Here is a 16004-nt window from a genome sequence, read left to right on the forward strand (position 1 = left end):
TGTTTGAGCACAGTGTTTCTAGTCGGACAGAAAAGGGACCGAAACTAAACAGCCACGTAGTAAAAGGCGAAGCTCGCAAGAAGGTGAGTATTTGTTGTATTTTGTAGCATTTATCTGTGATATATTTTATAATTTATACTAGGGTTTGTAACAAAGGTGAAGCCAGGTGTTTCGGCGAATGACTTTAAGCGTTTCAGAAAATGGTCCTATGAAGGCGTGAAGGCGATTCCAGGTTGTAGCAATTCTTAGCTTGACAGGTCCCGTGGCTAATTAGCACTCACGTTAGCTTCACTAGCTAGTGCTACCCACCTAAAGTTTAGTGCGTCTGTCTTGTCATCGCCAGTTTTATATGAAGTGAAGTTATTCAGCCTAGTCGCTGGAAATATAGGGGCTTTACAGTAAGGTTTGCCATCAACTGTCTTGCTTTTTTTCCCGAGTTGCCGACTCCGAGTCTGAGTCTGAGTAGATGCTAGCACCCTAGCAACTAGCAGCAGTTGTAGCCGCTGTGCGTCCAGCGGCTGCACCAGTCTTTGCAACACACCCTATGAGTCAAAGGTTATCATTTATAGTAGGATACGATAATAATATAACATGTCACGCGGAAGGGCTTTGCAGAGTACTGCTGTCACTGTTTTTTAATCTTCGGAAAGGCTTACATTTAAACATCAACTGTGCTTGTTAAGGCGCATCTCTGGTAGGTTGTACACATGCCCTCACAGATTTACTTCAGTGGTGCGTGGCTGACAAATAGGCGATAAAACGGGGAAACTTTTGTTGCATTTGTTTTTAAAGTACACATAAATTATTGCAGAGTTAAGTTATATTTAACCTGAAAAATCCACTTACCAAAGTAGTTTGTTAGTATTTAATTATAGCTTATGTTTATAAAAGCAGGCTGTTGTTACTTAACCTTATTAGTGGGTAAAACAGATCCCTGGTGAGTCGCTACGGCTTCATCTGTGTTGCATGTTGATCTTTCTCATGTGTCGCAATCTCAATACTGGAGCTAAAAGTTGTTATATATTTTCTCTCTTCTTGTATGTGCTTGGAGGTGCTCCTGTAGACTGACATGCTCTCAGCTAATCTGCCTCCTAAGAAGATGGCGTAGTGAGATGCCCTTTCAAGAAGTGCACCAGCAGTGCTGTGACTGTTACTTTTCTTAATGGAAGTGGATACTGAGCAGTCAGTGGCAGCCCAGATGGAGGCCAATACTTATCAAGAGGACCATGTTATAAAATCCAAAGAGGCTCAAGCCCATGCTGTGGAGCATGAAACGTCATTTAAAAAAGGGCTGGAAACCCCAAAGGATGCAAAGGGGGATATTCATAACGGTGAGTAAGCATGCTTTTCTGGAAAGGATCACTCATTCCTAGATTGTGAGGTATCCAGTTCAAGTTCTGAAGTGTAATGGCGTCTCTTTTATCTAACACTTGTATTTTGCCATGCATGACCTGTTTTGGTGGTTATGACGAGCCTCTCTAGGCCATCTGCAGCTCCATGTTACACAGGCCTTTGAACAAGCATATTATATAGCTGAGCTGAATTCAAATTTTTCATCATCTGTTTACAGTGTTTCAGCTTGGGTTTTTTTTTTGACAGAAAATATGTGTACAGAATGTATCTAATTGTAATGTATGTAAGTGTACGAGTTTGAGGATACACAAGAGACAAACTGGAAAAAGTAGCAGGAAGATTTTCTCACACAGTGCGTTACCCAGAAATACAAAAGCCTCCAAAATAGCTGAATTGTTGATCAGTGTGCTTTTGATGTGTTAAATTATTTCAGTGCATAGTTCTTCAAAGTGGCCTTTAGGCTCCACTTGTAATTACGGGTAGTTCATTTCATTGAAATATAAATGCGTTTTACTGAACAGTGTACAGAAATATTTTTTGTAATTATATTTGGAAAAAGCATTTCAATATCTCATTTATTTTCTGTACATTTAAATATCCATAATTACATTAGCAACAAACAACATCATTTAAAAAAAAAAATTCTAACAAGATATTACGATTTTAGCGCAAATAAACTCATCTCAGCGGGACATTTCTGTGATGATTTCTTCAGTTTTGAATGACAGCTGCTTGACAGACGTTCCCGCATTCTATTGTTGAAAATGAATCACGTTTTCCTACTCCATAACTACTTCAACCAGTGACAAGAGGACATAGAAAATGTCTGTCATGTAAAATGAACAAACCACTTCCACCGCTGACAGAAAATGGCACGTTTTGTCTGTAGTCTGTGGGTAACAAAGAAAATAGATTTCCAGTCCCTTTAAATGTGTTTGTGTTGCAAGCTGAATCCCAGTTTTGCTCCTGTAAGAGTAGATGCAGCTAGGAGGGATGCTTCAGTAACAATAGTGTTACATGAGTGTTTGTCGTTGCCTTGTGCACGTAAGCTATTGTTGCTTGACAAAGTTGTCTAGCCAGTTTGCCAAAAGAATCACATCCACTCAAACTAGTTCACAAGAATTTCTCATGACTAATTGTTGGATTCCTGAGGGCTTTTTCCCCCTTCCTCTTTCAGGTCCTGTCAATTCAGATGTGATGCCAAATGGAAATGGACTGGCAGAGGGCTTTGATACTGCAGGGGACACCCTGCCTCTGACAGCTCCTCCCCAGAGCACCAGCTCCCCTGTCAACTCGCAGAACCACGAGCCCTCCCCAGGTGTGGCTGCTTATCCACCCATGATGCTAGAGAAGTCTGAGGGGGCTAGTGCTGAGGTCACGGTTCACAAGGGTGATGCATTGCAGTCACTCAGACTCAGTATGCCTATGCAGGAGACTGAACTGTGTAAGCATAAATTTATGTGCAGTGAATGCCCCCTCTATAACCCTTTCTATTTTAACCTCCCGTTTTGATGTGGAGTGTTTTGGTCGTTGGCTCATGTACAAGTGTTTGCTTTAACTCCCCTGTCTGTGTGTTATCTGGACTGAAGGATTCAGTGAGGATTTCATTTAGCTGTTTGACTTTACCTCCTCCCAGCAACTCCCATAGCAGTCTTTTGTTTAACTCGAATTTTGTGTGGGTGCTTTTTTTTTTTTTTTTTTTTTTTTTTTCAAGACACTATTTGAATTCATGGCTTTGTTTTGCTACTAATCACTCTGATACATTATCTTTTACATGGTATTTTTAAAAATTGGCACCATTGCCTGATTCACAGTTATGAAAGCTTATATTTTTAAGCATGGCAATAACTGATTTTGTTTGCCTGCACATTATAACTCCTACAGAGAATCAAAATAACTCTACAGGAAAAACCCACATGAAGTATCTCTTAATTGTTGGTGAATACACAGCTCTAATTCAGTGTACATCTATTGCAGTATTATAGCTGCGTACCTCTATACTATAGGACACCTTTAATTTTATGGGTGTAACATGCAACAGTTATGTAACACCTGCTCTAAAAATGGCATTAACCCTTAAGTCAAGTGGCAAACCTTGACTTACTGCCCATGGCCAAGTATTAAAATAGCTAAAATTTGAATAATTTGTTTACCATTGTCTTTTGAGAACCAGGCTTCAAGCAGCTTCAAATCAAATCAAATCAAATCACTTTTATTGTCACATCACATGTGCAGGTACACTGGTACAGTACATGTGAGTGAAATTCTTGTGTGCGAGCTTCACAAGCAACAGAGTTGTGCAAAATACAATAATGTAAAACAAGCAAAATATAAAATGGCTAATCTAAAAAGTAATAAATATATGTACAATATGTACATATATATATATATACATTACTGAATGTGTATACTAAATATGTTTTTCTACGTGTGTGTGTTTGAGTGTGTATATAGTATGTATATACATGTTTTACAAATGAAATAAAGTAAACAATAAAATAAGATATATAAAATATACACTCACCACCATGCCAAATTCCAGCGTTTGCAATCGTGACATAATAGCCTGTTTAAATAATCTGCTTTGTTGTAGTTGGATAGTATATGTTAAGCGGTAGCATTTTTCTCTTTGTTTTAACATTCCTTGCCCTTCATCCCTTCAGCCAACCAGAAACCATCACTGGAGATGGAGAATGAGGAGAAGATTCGCCTAGAGGCTCGCCGGCGCCTGGAGGAGCAACTAAAACAGTACAGAGTGCAGAGACAGAAGGAGAGGGTGGGTGAATGCAAAGGGAAAATTATGTTTTTCTGGCAAAAAATATACACATAAACATTCGCACCATGGTGGAGGAGCTGTTTTATTACCTCAGGACCTGAGAGACTTCCAGCCAATGAATACAAAGTTATATCACAATATTTACATGATAATGTCAGAGAAGCAGTCCTTGAACATAATCTTAGGAGAGGTAGAGTGGTGCACCAATACAGTGTCACTTGTTTCTGCTGATTTACTTTTTCCTGCCTTTTCCTGTGAAATTAGTTTAACTTTTTGGCTATGTTTGTGACTTAGATTAGTAATTGTACAGTAATTACTGGACTTATTCTAAGGAGTTTTCTTTTACTTGATGTGAATATAAATATTTACACATTTATTCCGGTTATTTTTGCTGGACACTCATTTTACCAATTAAAGAATAGATGTCAATTTTTTCTTTTTGTTTCAAATACAACCTCTGATTCTCTCTTCTTTTTTTCAGTCTCATCGTACCACCACCAAGAGCAGACCATTCAGTACCCTGGATCCAGAACTTATGCTACATCCTGAGGCGTTACCCCGGGCTAGTACTGTTGCCATGACCAAGGAGTATTCCTTCCTCAGGACCAGTGTCCCACGTGGTCCCAAACTTGGTAGCCTTGGAATTCCCCCTCCCAAAGAAAAGAAGTCCAGGTCACCTCGCCCTAACAAGATCCACTCCTTGGCTGATTACAAGTCTCCTGAGAATGATGGTGGTGGTGGTGGAGGAGGAGGCATAAAGGCAGCAGAAATAAGCTCTGTCAACTCCACTATTAGCTCTGTGTCCACACTGTCTGAGATCAGTGTGACGTCAGAGTGCAGTACTTCTGAGACAGAGGCACAGTCCGGTGCTCCCCTCCACGTCCGGGACAATGTGTCAGAAATTGATGGCAGTGAATCAGGGGTAAGACCCGGGAATGATGGCAACGACAGTGACAGCTCTTCCTACAGCAGTGTGTCTACCAGGGGAACCTACGGTATGCTCTCTGCAGCAGTGGAGAGGCAGCAGGGGCCATACACAGTAGATGGACGCGAGATCGCCCCTGAGGCCATGGGTCAGTTCCCTTCCCTTCAGGAGGTTCTGCAAGCAGCCACTGAAGAGCAACACTTACTGGAGCTGGAGCAGGAAAGAGAAGGGACAGCAGAGCCTCGTAGCCGCAGGGACAGCTTCTCCAGCAGGTGACGATTTCTTACAAGAAAGGCAAATCAATAAATGTTTGAATTTATTATTTGAGTAATGAGGTTAGTAAAATAGTAGTGCAGTTGTGCTTACTATGTATTTTTCTGTAATGTCACTTGAAGTAGTATATGAGGGAACCTGAAAATTTTCATTTTGGAAAAAGATTGATATGTATAATCTTTTGTTGAACCTCTCAACTCATTTGTTTGATCTTATTCACTGAGGTTGTTTAAATTTGTTTTAGTGTTTCTTTGGAGAGTTCTGTGATGGGTCATGATGAAGTGCTCCAAGTGTTGAAAGAGAAAATGAGGCTTGAGGGCCAGCTGGAATCCTTGTCATCTGAGGCCAATCAGGTAATGCAAACCATCAGTAATATTTTATTTATTTTTTATTTTTTTGGCCGTTTTGGTCTTCAGTTCCTAATATAACCTTGTGGGCGACCAATATTATACAAGTACACACTGAAAATAATCGGGCTACATGCTATAACCACCTGCCCTGTCTTCTAGGCTCTCAAGGAGAAGACAGAGCTTCAGGCCCAGCTTGCAACAGTGAATGCACAGCTGCAGGCTAAAATGGAGGAGGCTCAAGTCAGCAAGGAGAAGCAGAGTGCCCTCACTACAGAGGTTGGCACACTACGGCAAAGCTGTAGCCAGCTAGAGAAGGCTATGGTAGAGCTCCAGAGCAGTCTAGAGAACAAGAATGCCAGTCTGGCTTCTCTAAGCAATGATCTAAAGGTTGCTGAAGACCAGTACAACAGGCTGATGGGGAAGGTGGAGGAGATGCAAAACGCTGTAACCTCAAGGGACAATACAGGTGAGTGATGGAGACTCAAATGGCTGAGTGTATATACTCACCTCCACCTCATATTTTTCAATTTTATGTTTTGATCCTGCGCTTTTGCAGTTCAGGAGTTGCGTCAGCAGATGGGTGGTCTTCAGAGTCAGCTTCAACAGGTGCAGCTGGAGCGCAGTACCCTACAGAGCCGACTGAAGACCTCCCAGGCCGAGATTGATTCACTTCAGCAGGTCAGACAGTGGTACCAGCAGCAGCTAGCTCTGGCCCAGGAGGCAAGAGTGCGTCTGCAAAGTGAAATGGCCAACATGCAGGTAAGTTTAATGCCAGTGCAGTTGGTTTTAATGTCACTGCTTGGCATTATTTGTTGTGCAGGAGACATAACTATTGACATGTCTGGTTCTGTTTGTGTTTTTTTTATAGGCTGGACAGATGACTCAGATTGGTGTTCTGGAGCATCTGAAGCTGGAAAATGTGACACTGTCACATCAACTCACTGAGACCCAGCATCGCTCCATCAAAGAAAAAGAACGCATCGCTGTACAGCTACAGAGCATTGAGGTATTTTCTCTGACATCTTTTCTGTGTATACCAGCTTCAGGTTTAAATCTAAAGTCAAAACAAACTACACGTTAACTTTGTTATTTAGCCAAGGGAATTAAATAAAACCAATCAAAATATTTAAAAAAATCACAGGAATTGCATTAAAATGTACTTTTAACAGTTTGTGTAAATGGGTATCTTGACTATATTTGAACATTGTTTAAAGTGCTTTTACTATCTGTAATGTAGGCCGACATGCTGACCCAAGAAGCTGCTTACAAGCAGATCCAGGATGCAAAGAGCATGGTGGAAGATGACCTGCAGCACAAGCTGGACGAGTTTGAAGAAGAGCGAGAACGGTTAATAAAGCTTGCCAACACAGCCAGCACCCTGGAAAGAGAACTAGAGCAGGTAGTCACGCCAGACGTAACCGTGACTTATTTGTCACCCTGCATGTGCAATAAAATTCTTAGACGTAATTCTTAATTTGTAAACTCTGCTCTTAATGTTCTGTCTTAGGTAAAGCTGACCCTTTCCCAGAAGGATTCACAGCTGCAGACACTTCAGAAGGAACATCTGGAGCTGATGCGCCAGCTGACAACCACTCAGGAGAACTTGCACACCAAAGAGCAGTCCATCAACCAGCTAGAGGCCCGATACCAGGAGCTGGAGGCCCAGCTGGCTGAGCTGCAGACAGAAAGCACTGCCAAGGATGACAACATCCAGTACCTCCAGAACGAGAAGATTGTCCTTGAGGTAGCACTGCAGGCAGCCCGAGCAGACAAGAGCCAACTTGATGAGAGTGCTGAGAGGCTTGGCGAGGATGTTCTGGTGGCCTCAGATGTCTTGGATCAACTACGACAGGAAGTCCAAGTCAAAGCCAATCAGGTATGAGACAGAAGATGTGTTGAGGTAGAGTTAACTTATTCTACATTTACCTAAAATGTTTTTTGCGGTTTGGAAATGTTTGCAATAGGTCAAAAAGGCTTGTTTTTGTGCCTGAAGAATGAGGATTAGAATTTTTTACCCCCTTTTCTTCAGTGTAGTTAATATTAATTTAAATAAAACTCAAGTAGCATTGATACAACATATAGTGAGTAATGAAACAATTGTATTATGTTACAGATTGAAACTTTACAACAAGAAAATAATTCCCTGAAGAAGCAAGCTCAGAAATTTAAGGAGCAGTTCCTGCAACAAAAGGTAAGACACCTTCATAGCTTTTACATGACATTATATGCTGCCTGCATTAACTTTGTCAGCAGCAACTCAGAAAGACTTAATGTACATTTATAAGCCACTTGTCAGAGTGACTCCCAGCTGGCTAAGGCTGTGGCTGTCGTGGGAGTATGTATTGTAGAGCCAGATGGCAGACACATTCTCTGGAGGAGAGCGGTGTTGACACGCCTCACTGGATTGAGCATTGTCCAATGCTGCTTTATTTTGCATTGACAGACTGTCATGAAAAGGGTGGAGTTAGTTGACAGAATGACAGACTCATGCACTGCATTGTGTGCCTTTCAAGATTTGAGTTTTTGTAGGCCCTCTTTATATGCATGCATTAACATCTTGGTCCATCAAATAGTAATTGAACTGTTTTGAGCAACACATGACAACCAAGTAAGTGTACCAGGGACATTAAAGTTTTTATGAAAATGTCTCTATTATCAATAAACTAATCCTTTTTTTTTTTCACTGGGTGTAAAGAAACTATATTAATAAGAAGTCAGCTGCATATTTGAGCATGGTTGATAGTAACATATTAAATAGGGATATTCGTGGCAACAAATTTCTTAGCCAACAAAACAAGGAAAAAATTAGACTAACCCACAAGTCTAATACTAAGAAACACTCAAATATTAAATTAAATTGTGCATTATGAACATTGTGCGTTATCCTCCAGACAACAAAGAAGAAAAACCACTTAAACAGATATTAAGTATGATATGAACACATGTTAACACAGAAGATGTCCATGTGTTACTAAAATATGACCTGAAAAACGAATAAATCACAACTGAAAGTATGGCGCATTGTGCCGTGCATTATGAATGAATGATGAATGATGCTTGCTTTTTGAAAAATCATGACATTCACTTGAATAACTGTTAAAATCTAAAATAACAAAACAATAAATTATCCAGCCATTTTCTTCCACTTATCTCATTGTGGTATTCCCAGACCAGCCGATAGAGAGATTTTTCATTTTTTTCTTGCTAATTCATAAATGGCACAACAGACTTGTGTCCTCTCATTAAAAGGTTAGAATTATATTTGCCATTTTAAAGGTTTTACAATGGTTCACTATAGCCATTTTCATTGGTGGACTGTGTTCATGTTTGGCCTGCAAAAATAAAGCTTATCCACTCCTTTATGAATAGACAGCATCAGTGAATTAAATCTCTCTCAAACCCTGGAGATGATGCAGCCCTGTCTCCTGCAGTGCTGTCAGTTCTTGTTTTTTCCCTGCTGTGTCAGTCAAGGCAAATATGAGTGAGACTACTTGCACATCTCCAAAGGAGCAAATGCCTCATAAGTATTTTGTTCCACTTTAAACCTTTTACTGGGGTTAAAAATGCCATTTACCTCACAGGTGATGGTGGAAGCATACCGCAGGGATGCCAGCTCCAAAGAGCAGCTGATCAATGAGCTCAAGTCCACCAAAAAGCGTCTATTGACGGAGGTGAAGGATCTGAAGCAGGAGCTACTGGCTGCTCAGGGGGAGAAGCAGAAGGCAGAGCTGGAGCAGACCCGGCTGCAAAAGGAAGTGGTGAGAGTGCAGGAGCAGATGAGTAACATGGAGGCCCATCTGCAAACCATTCAGAATGAAAGGGATCAGCTCGAAACCCAAATTCAGGTACTGTTTGTCTGATATTTGCTCATGGCATTACAGTATTATATTAATAAAGAAAATATTATATTAACCTTGGGTGTTTTTCTTTTACTTGAATGTGTTGGGTTTTTCCCCCAATGCAGTCTCTACAGTTTGATCAGAGCCAGCTAGCAGCAGTGACACAGGAGAATGAAGGTCTAAGGAAACAGGTGGAGCAAATGGAGGCTGAAGCCAAGAAGTGAGTCATGTGGTCCCACAGTGATGATTTGGCCCATGATGCCCCTCTTTGTAGTCATTTGGTATTTATAAATAGAAATAAGGGGTAATGCCTAAACGCCTCATAGAAATAAAAGTTTGTATGTGTGATTTTTTTTTTTTTTTTTTTTTTTTTTTTATCGATTGTATTGTATCGAATTGTATCGATCCTCAGAAATTCTGTGTTTGTTATATCTGGAAGTAAAATACATTTTAATTTTTTTTTCATTCATATGTTCTTTGAAATAGAGCCATCACTGAACAGAAGGTGCGTGTGAAGAAGCTGGGAACAGATTTGACCAGTGCTCAGAAGGAGATGAAGGCCAAACACAAGGCCTACGAGAACGCCGTGGGCATCCTGAGCAGGAGGCTCCAAGAGGCTCTGACTGACAAGGAGACAGCCGAGGCAGAGCTGGCTAAATTGAAGGCCCAGGTATCAGATGAAGGGAACAGCCAGGCCTTGCAGGTAATGAGCACTTCTTTTAAAGCTTCAAGCTGCAACATCTATTTAAAGAGTTTCAAGCATTAGAAGAAGTATCACTGTTAGAAAGCTATACCTGCTCTTATTCATTTATAATTTGTATCACAATAAATAAATAAAATGGGTGCATTAACTCCTACAGACATGTGTTACTGTCTGTACACCTCTTTTATGATGGACAGTGCTTACGTAGGTGGTAGGGATCAGACATTTTTCCTGTAAAATGCCCCTCTACAGCATAATGGATCCACTGGATACCCTCACTATGGAACCAAGGCCTATATCGTTTATATTAAAGTATGAGTCATCTGTCTTTCTCTCTAGACCAGTCCCTTTGTGCACTACTCAACTCTCAAATATGCATTAATCTTGGTAATGCCAGGTTTATGCATTGCAACCATGTTGTAACAGCCCTCTCTACAGCTTCATTACATATGCTAAAGTTAGTGTTAAAAATATCATCTGATTCTGAATGCATGAGGTTTTTATTTTATTTTATTTTGACAGATTTTTTTATATGGATTGACCCGTATTCTTGTCATTTGTTACCATTTCTTGTCAGAAAGTTGTATGCCCCTGCATTGTGAGTATAACTGTAGCTGTTGGCTAGCTCAAACATTTATTTATTTGTCATACAGAAGAAGATTGAGACTCTACAGGCTGAACTGCAGGCTGTTACCAACAGCAAAGCTATGCTAGAGAAGGAACTTCAAGAAGTGATCACCCTAACATCCACAGAGCTAGAAGAATACCAGGAGAAGGTTCTGGAGCTTGAAGATGAGGTAAACTTTGTTAATCTTTCATCTTATAGCTCATATACTTTTTTTTTCTCAGTTCAAACCTCTTTTTAGCCCCTTTCAGACATGCTTTTCTCTGTTAATCTCATGGCATCTTCCAGCTATCAACGTGTCTCCCCAGAATCTTGAGATGGTCATTTCACTAAAAGATCATTCGCTTTGCAGAACCAACCAAAAGGCAATAATACAAAACAGAAAAAAAGTCTTCGAGTGACACACTTCTCCTGCTGTCCAATCTACTTGTGACAAACATGATTAATAGACAAAAGAATAGATAAAATATACGTATGTTAAGATTTCAAGAACAGCAATCTTAAAGCATAAAATGCATTAAGACACTTCATGTTCTGTCAAATTTCTTGCTAACACTGTGGCTTTTGTTGATGTGGGTATCATATAATGAAGACTTAAGGAAGATTATCGTAAAACGGGCTTTCATGAACTTTTCCTTAATAATACAACTGTGTATGAGCAGTTTATTTGCACTTCTGAAATGATTCAGTTCATATGTTTTTTGTTTTGTTTTGTTTTTTGTTTATTTTTTTGTATCAATGACATATATTGCTTCCACAGCTTCAAGAATCACGCTGCTTCAAGAAGCGGATCCGAAAGTTAGAAGATGCCAACAAGAAATTGGCACTTGAGCTGGAACACGAAAAAGGAAAACTGGCCGGATTAGCTCAGTCCCACAATGCACTGCGGGAGCATGCCAACATTCTGGAGTCTGCCTTAGCAAAGAGGGAGGCAGATCTTGTCCAGCTCAATTTGCAGGTAAGAAGAAAAAAAAAGGATTGCATCTAATAATATAGATGTGGGTTTTGTTTTTGTTTTGTTTTTTATTATCCTGGTGACATAAAGTATCATATTACCTGTAGACTAAACTAGAAAAGTGGGGTTTCAGGTTCAAGCTGTTCTGAAGCGTAAAGAGGAGGAGGACCAGCAGATGAAGCAGATGGTACAAAGTCTACAGCTGGCTTTGGAAAAAGAGAAGACCAAAGTCATGGACCTGAAAGAACAGGTAAGAGTTCTGTGCCTCATATTAGGCTAAATTATGATTTCCTTCTCTTTAAGCTGAAGTACAACCTCAAAATAACTCATATTAAAGTATTTTGGGAGTTAAATACCTTTTTGTTTTGACACAATTCCACAAGACACAGCAAGAACCTGCTTACAATCTATAAATCAAACTGATAAACTGTCACATGCCTAGCTCAGTACGTTTTCCTTTTTGACACCAAATTGGGAGTAGCTGGTCTTTGGATTTCCCATATTGTTGTTATGGAATGTTTCCTTTAGGTGGCAGCAGCAAAGGCTGAGGCAGCCCACAATAGACGGCACTACAGGGCAGCCATGCTGGAGCTGTCAGAGATCAAGAAGGACTTGCAGGCCAAAGAGGACCTGGTTAAAGCTCTGCAGAAAGAAGCCCACAAACTACAGTGCGTGCATTTGCCTCATTAAAGAATACTGTGACTTCAGGAAAATTTGAATGATTTCTAATCTAATACTGTGTTACATAACCTATAGTATTTGACGAGTTGCTTAACAAACTCTGCAGGGCTCAGGATGAGCAGCACGCTCAGGAGGTTGCAAGGTTCCAAGAGGAGCTGGCTGAGGCTCACTCCCAGCTCCAGATCCTCCGGAAACAACTGGACGATGAACTGGCAAAGCAGCCGGTCACTAACCAAGAGGCAAGTACTCGTTTTGGGTTACTTTACCTGTTAGTTGGGCTACATTTGTATTCTAACCAACAGAAGTCAGTTTGGTAAAAAAAAAATTGCTTTTGTTGTGTGAATGTTGTAATATTTGATACTGATTAGCTGAATTGATTCGAATACAACACTTGGGGTTATGTAGTCCTTATTTCCTATAAACATTTCAGTGTTGCAGTTCGTTAAAACCTGTTTTAGTCTCCTTCCAATTTACTGTTGGAGATCACCTCTCAATAACACTGACATCTAACACTGGCTGCTGGTTCAGGTTGAAGATTTGAAGTGGGAGGTGGAGCAGAGGCAGAGGGAGATTGAAGCTCAGAAGCAGCAGGTGGAGATGATGGAGCAGTGCCACCACAGGGAGCTTGACAACCTACAGACAGCTCTGCAGGCAAGCTTTGACCTGATTATACAGTATAGGCACAGTGTCTCATGTTTCTGTCATTTATGTCTCTTTCAAGCCATTTACTGGTAAAATAAAATGTCTGACTCAGAATATTAAAGTGGAGCTGGAGTCGGTACAGGAGGAGCTGAGCAGCACTAGGAAGGACAAGTTTATGCTGCAGGCCAAAGTGGGTGAGCTGAGAAACAGCATGAAGACAGTCCTGCTTCAAAACCAGCAACTCAAACAGGACTTCAAACAGAGTCGTCTAAGGAAGGTGAAGCAACTTTTTGTGCCGTGAACGGTTGTGTTATGTGACGTGTTTAGTGCTTTCTTATAAGTTCCTAGCTGTGACATCATTTAAACTTCAGGAGTCCACTAAATAATGTACAGTAAAGTATTAACTGCTGAATGTGATTATTATGGTTTCTCCCTCTGTGAGAGTCTCGTCATGAGAGGTTGTTGTTAAAAAAGATTAAAACTGAAGCAAATAAAACTTATGTTAATATTTCACATGGCTGCAATTAGCATTGGCTAATATGTTGTCATCTAGCTGGGTGTGCCCATTCATTTCTACAGTATGAGTAATGCAGGCATTCTGTCTTTTACAGAGATGTAAAGGTCAGTACTGCAAGTATAATGCCATATAAGATGTGCCTGCTGAAGATAATGTTTTGTTGTTGTTGTTGTTGTTGTTGGAGCAGCAGCGCATGGAACTGAAAAGTGACGGGAACCCATCCACCCCAGTAACACCAGTTAAGATCCCAGACTGCCCAGTGCCTGCCTCCCTACTGGATGAGTTGCTGAAACCTTCGACTTCTGTCAACAAGGAGCCACTCAACAATCTCCACAACTGTCTACGACAGCTGAAGTAAGATCTTTTTTCTGTGTGAATGATTTGGTTAAACATTATCAGCAAACCAACATGAAACTTTTTTTTTGTAATGCTGGGCAGTTATTCAAATGCCAGAACTGATGTAACAGTTTTTTTTTTTTGTTTTTTTCCCTTTCAGGGAGGAGATGGACAGCCTCCAAAGGCAGATGGAGGAACACACAGTAACAGTACATGAGTCAATGAGCTCATGGACAAACACAGAGGAAGGACTGGATCAACTGAGGCTTCAAAACAACATCTCCAACTCAACAGAGCTAAACAACATGGAGGTGGAAAATAACAACCAAGGGGAACAGCAGCAATCATAACTAAATAACTTTTTTCTCAGGCCAATAGAGGGAGAGTGGAGTTTTATCCACCAAGGCACTTTTTAGCCCCTTACACCCTTTCTCTTTTAACAATTGCTGCCAACATTTGGCATTTCTCCCATCGGCACAGAGGTGCGTTCGCAGAGTAATACTTTACATACCATAGCTTTATTCTTTCTTCTTTATTTCATGGTTGTGTTACACCTTTGTCACATTTATTTATTTAGAGTTGAGAGATTACAACTTTTTTTTCCATGTTTCTTTTCCCCGTCTATACAAATCTTTCAGGCCATAATTTTTTTCCATCTCCTTGTTAATTTAGCGTTTTTCCTCACAAAAATTGGCTACTATCCACGTAATGTTAGATCAGTGGCATTCATGCTGCTTAATGATGACTGGCTTCATTTAAAGAAGTGTTTTCAGCGACAGAAACAAACCACGAGGCCGCCTAAAGGCTGGCTACCACATGTTCTTCCATTTATGTGTGCCTGTCTATGAGTGAAGTCATTCGTCTATGAAAAAACTGACATGGTTAAACAGGCAGCCTGTGTTAAAACTTTATCACTCCTGTTCATCAACTTTAAAAATTCACGCACAGTTGTAGTCAGTTATTTTGTATTGCCTCATGTTAAGATGCAGTGTTTAATATGTTTGCTGTAACCATATCACCCTGGGTTCTTAAACTCTAAAAAACAACAAAAAAAAACAACAACGTTAATATCAGTTTGTCTAGCATGGACTGCAGTAATTTGTATGCAAAAAAAGCCTTAAGCAATCTTTAATATGGTATAAAGGACTAATTTGTTTGGGTGAATATATTTCTGCTGAGGTTGTGTGCAAGATATCACTTGTTATATTGTATATATATGTGACTGCTTACTTAAAACCAGTTTATTGTAAAATATGTGGATTACATCAACTGACATCGCACACTTGATCAAAGCTGGACTGAGGGGTATAGTTGTAAGATGAAACAAAAAAAACCAACTTCTAATAACAGTAAGTGCAATCAGATGTGTTCAGTTTCTGTTACAGTTAATACATTAAGTTTGTATTTACAAAAAAAATGAATACCCCTGAATCACTTTTTTTTTTTCAACTGTTTCATGGGTAATGGGATAAGTTAATTGTTGTTTCCAGAGGTTAATATATTATGTACATGTCCTTTTTTGTATGATTGTTTATTCATCTTAATTGATAGTGTAAAGAAAAATGGAATCTAATGCAAACCATAAATTGGATAACAATAATAATTCTGCTGCAGCTGCACTAACATTTCAGTATAGAGTGGTTGTTGGATGATACAGTAGCTTTCTGCATGCAGTTGTGCTGCAGCTGCTGTGCTGATGCTCATTCCCACACTAAAACGCTTAGGCAAATACCATTTTATGCTGATGAATTTCCAAAGGGACAATGCTTGGAGAATGCTTATTGAGATGAAGCAAATAACACAAAACATTAAACATGTTGATATACTGTGTTCCCATATGTTTTTGGACCGTGTTCTCTATTGCTTACAGCTTTTTGTTATATATATTTTTTTTTCCAGACTTTTTGACTCTGATTTAAAATGCCGAGAGATGTGATATTGGTATTTATCATAAAATTGCACTATTCATCTGTCACGGTGTGCCCATTCAAGTATAAGTTAAACATGAAACTGTGTAAATTACCCCGTA

General features: G+C 39.9%; 1 protein-coding gene across 4 annotated transcripts; it reads left to right on the plus strand.

The window, feature by feature from the left end:
• On the plus strand, positions 1-15994 carry golga3 (golgin A3). 4 transcript variants are annotated; one of them, XM_063490230.1, is made up of 24 exons: positions 1-83; positions 1052-1331; positions 2531-2797; positions 4017-4129; positions 4611-5326; positions 5572-5680; positions 5837-6143; positions 6234-6436; positions 6546-6683; positions 6915-7076; positions 7185-7553; positions 7791-7868; positions 9259-9522; positions 9642-9736; positions 10003-10219; positions 10873-11016; positions 11605-11802; positions 11933-12049; positions 12328-12467; positions 12587-12719; positions 13009-13131; positions 13235-13399; positions 13827-13993; positions 14136-15994. In XM_063490230.1, the coding sequence occupies exons 2-24, from the start codon at positions 1163-1165 to the stop codon at positions 14323-14325; spliced, it is 4584 nt and encodes a 1527-aa protein (XP_063346300.1). In that variant the 5' UTR covers positions 1-83; positions 1052-1162; the 3' UTR covers positions 14326-15994. The 4 variants fall into 4 exon arrangements, with proteins under 4 accessions (XP_063346300.1, XP_063346302.1, XP_063346304.1 ...); XM_063490232.1 differs by having other exon boundaries at positions 2531-2671; XM_063490231.2 differs by having other exon boundaries at positions 35-83; positions 1064-1331.
• Positions 15995-16004: the final 10 nt, after the last annotated feature.

Source organism: Pelmatolapia mariae, linkage group LG12, assembly GCF_036321145.2.
Source record: "Pelmatolapia mariae isolate MD_Pm_ZW linkage group LG12, Pm_UMD_F_2, whole genome shotgun sequence".
In the NCBI taxonomy this organism is placed as follows: Eukaryota; Metazoa; Chordata; class Actinopteri; order Cichliformes; family Cichlidae; genus Pelmatolapia; species Pelmatolapia mariae.